Below are 1,902 nucleotides of genomic sequence, written 5' to 3' on the forward strand. Positions count from 1 at the left end.
GTATAAATATAATGTCTATATATACATAATAAATATTGTTTAAATAATACAATATAATTTTAAAACATAAATAATAAATATTTAAATTAAATAATTTTATTTATAAATAAATTGAATTTTTATCTTTTCATTTGGAACTTTTTGGACTTGAAGCAAAGAAAAACATTTATTTATTTCTTTGTTTATTTATTTATTTGTTTGTTTATTTATTTATTTATTTATGGAACTTGATGAAAACAAACAAAGGCACTTAATTAATGCTTCTTCTCATTTTGGACTTATGTATTTAATAAGTGTCTGTATTTAATATTTCTCCATGTTTTCACACCATATATATCCCGTCACGCTCGCCAGCCCAGATCTCTAACCACCACTAAAGCAGCCCGTGTCTCAGTAATTCTGCATGAATCGGATTATTGGTGTTCATTAATCTGTGCTCGTGTTCGTCTCTCTCAGATGCCAGACGTGCTTTTCTGTGTTGAAAGCGGGAGTCAGACACGCGGTTCCAATTATGCTTTTTCTTGTGCTGTTCAGAAACAGTTGTTCAGGAATCAATCTCTCTTCCTCATTTTCTGTTTCTCTGCAGGGTCCCATTGGCCCCCCAGGTCTCCCCGGACCCCCTGGAAAGAGAGGACTGCGGGTAAGACGCTCCGCTCTAATGCATCAGTGTTTGGTTGTTTGTCGCAGGGTGAATCCTGTTTCCCTGTGTTCGGATTCATGCAGCATCCGTATGTCTTGCTTGTTTTCCCCATTATTAAACAATCAAGTGTTTTTAAGCAGTTTACATTTATTCCAAAATAATAACTCAAGGCAGTAACAATTTAAACAATATATTTTATTTGTGAACTTATGTTCAGCTATTCTTTTTAATTGTTAACTGTTAATTATTCGGTCATCAAAGCTCGGTAAATATTGATCACAGACACAGAGATTTACATTAAATTTCACCAAGCTGGTTACTCACTAAAAACTCCCACACATCATGTTTTCAGGCCATTTTAAGTCTTATTTTGACGTAATAAAGTGGTTATATTTAAATCTATGAGTTGTTTACTTACTTTCTTAAATGAGTCTTCCCATTAACACCATTATATTGTTAATTCAGACTGATTCGCGAACGCGGACATGAACACAAGAGGCGGGATTTATCGCATGAACCAATCACAGCCGATCATAAACAGTCAGATCCAATCATACCACGATGTAGGCATTGCCTCCTTTCACGTGATTTTCCCCCATTCATTCCCAATTACCCCCCACCAAACTCACCGCACGTTTTAGGGGGTCTGTTGAAACTCAGTGGGCTCAGGGGAGGCGAGAGAGACGTGGACTCCTGCGGTAACTTTACCTACTGGTGTCGCTGTTGGACATTGTTTCTTTAGAAAAACAAGTGATTTATAAACTTTTTTTAATATTTTGTAATACTGGCTTTGTTTTATTTTTGTACTACGAATTTTTTTCTCATCCAATATTTTGAGGAGACACTGCCTCCTCTGAGGAAACGCTCCTGATACATATAGCTGAATAAGTAAGCTTTCCATTGATGTATGGATAGGACAGGGTAGGACCATATTTGGCCGAAATATAACTATTTGAAAATCTGGAATCTGAGCGTGCAAAAAACTCTAAATATTGAGAAAATCATCTTTAAAGTTGTCAAAAATTAAGTTCTTAGCAATGCATATTACTAATCAAATTCCTATTTACGGTAGGAAATTTACAAAATATCTTCATGGAACATGATCTACTTAAAATCCTAATGATTTTTGGCATAAAAGAAAAATCGATCATTTTGACCCACAGTGTATTTTTGGCTATTGCTACAAATATATACCCATGCTATGACTGGTTTTGTGGTCCAGGGTCACATATTTACTGCACTATGGCTAACGTTAAGAAAAA

The 1,902-nt window shown here is 35.1% G+C and overlaps 1 protein-coding gene across 1 annotated transcript in view; it reads left to right on the forward strand.

Annotated features, from left to right (window-relative positions):
- The window catches only part of LOC107660294 (collagen alpha-1(XXIV) chain-like), a 122,610-nt gene that overhangs the window by 21,337 nt on the left and 99,371 nt on the right, over positions 1-1,902 (forward strand). The window contains exon 4 of the mRNA XM_016449575.1: positions 587-640. Within this exon, the coding sequence (XP_016305061.1) occupies positions 587-640 (54 nt within the window). The remainder of the gene's footprint in view (positions 1-586; positions 641-1,902) is intronic.

Source organism: Sinocyclocheilus anshuiensis, unplaced genomic scaffold (genome assembly GCF_001515605.1).
Source record: "Sinocyclocheilus anshuiensis isolate Anshui unplaced genomic scaffold, SAMN03320099.WGS_v1.1 scaffold1457, whole genome shotgun sequence".
Classification (NCBI taxonomy): domain Eukaryota; kingdom Metazoa; phylum Chordata; class Actinopteri; order Cypriniformes; family Cyprinidae; genus Sinocyclocheilus; species Sinocyclocheilus anshuiensis.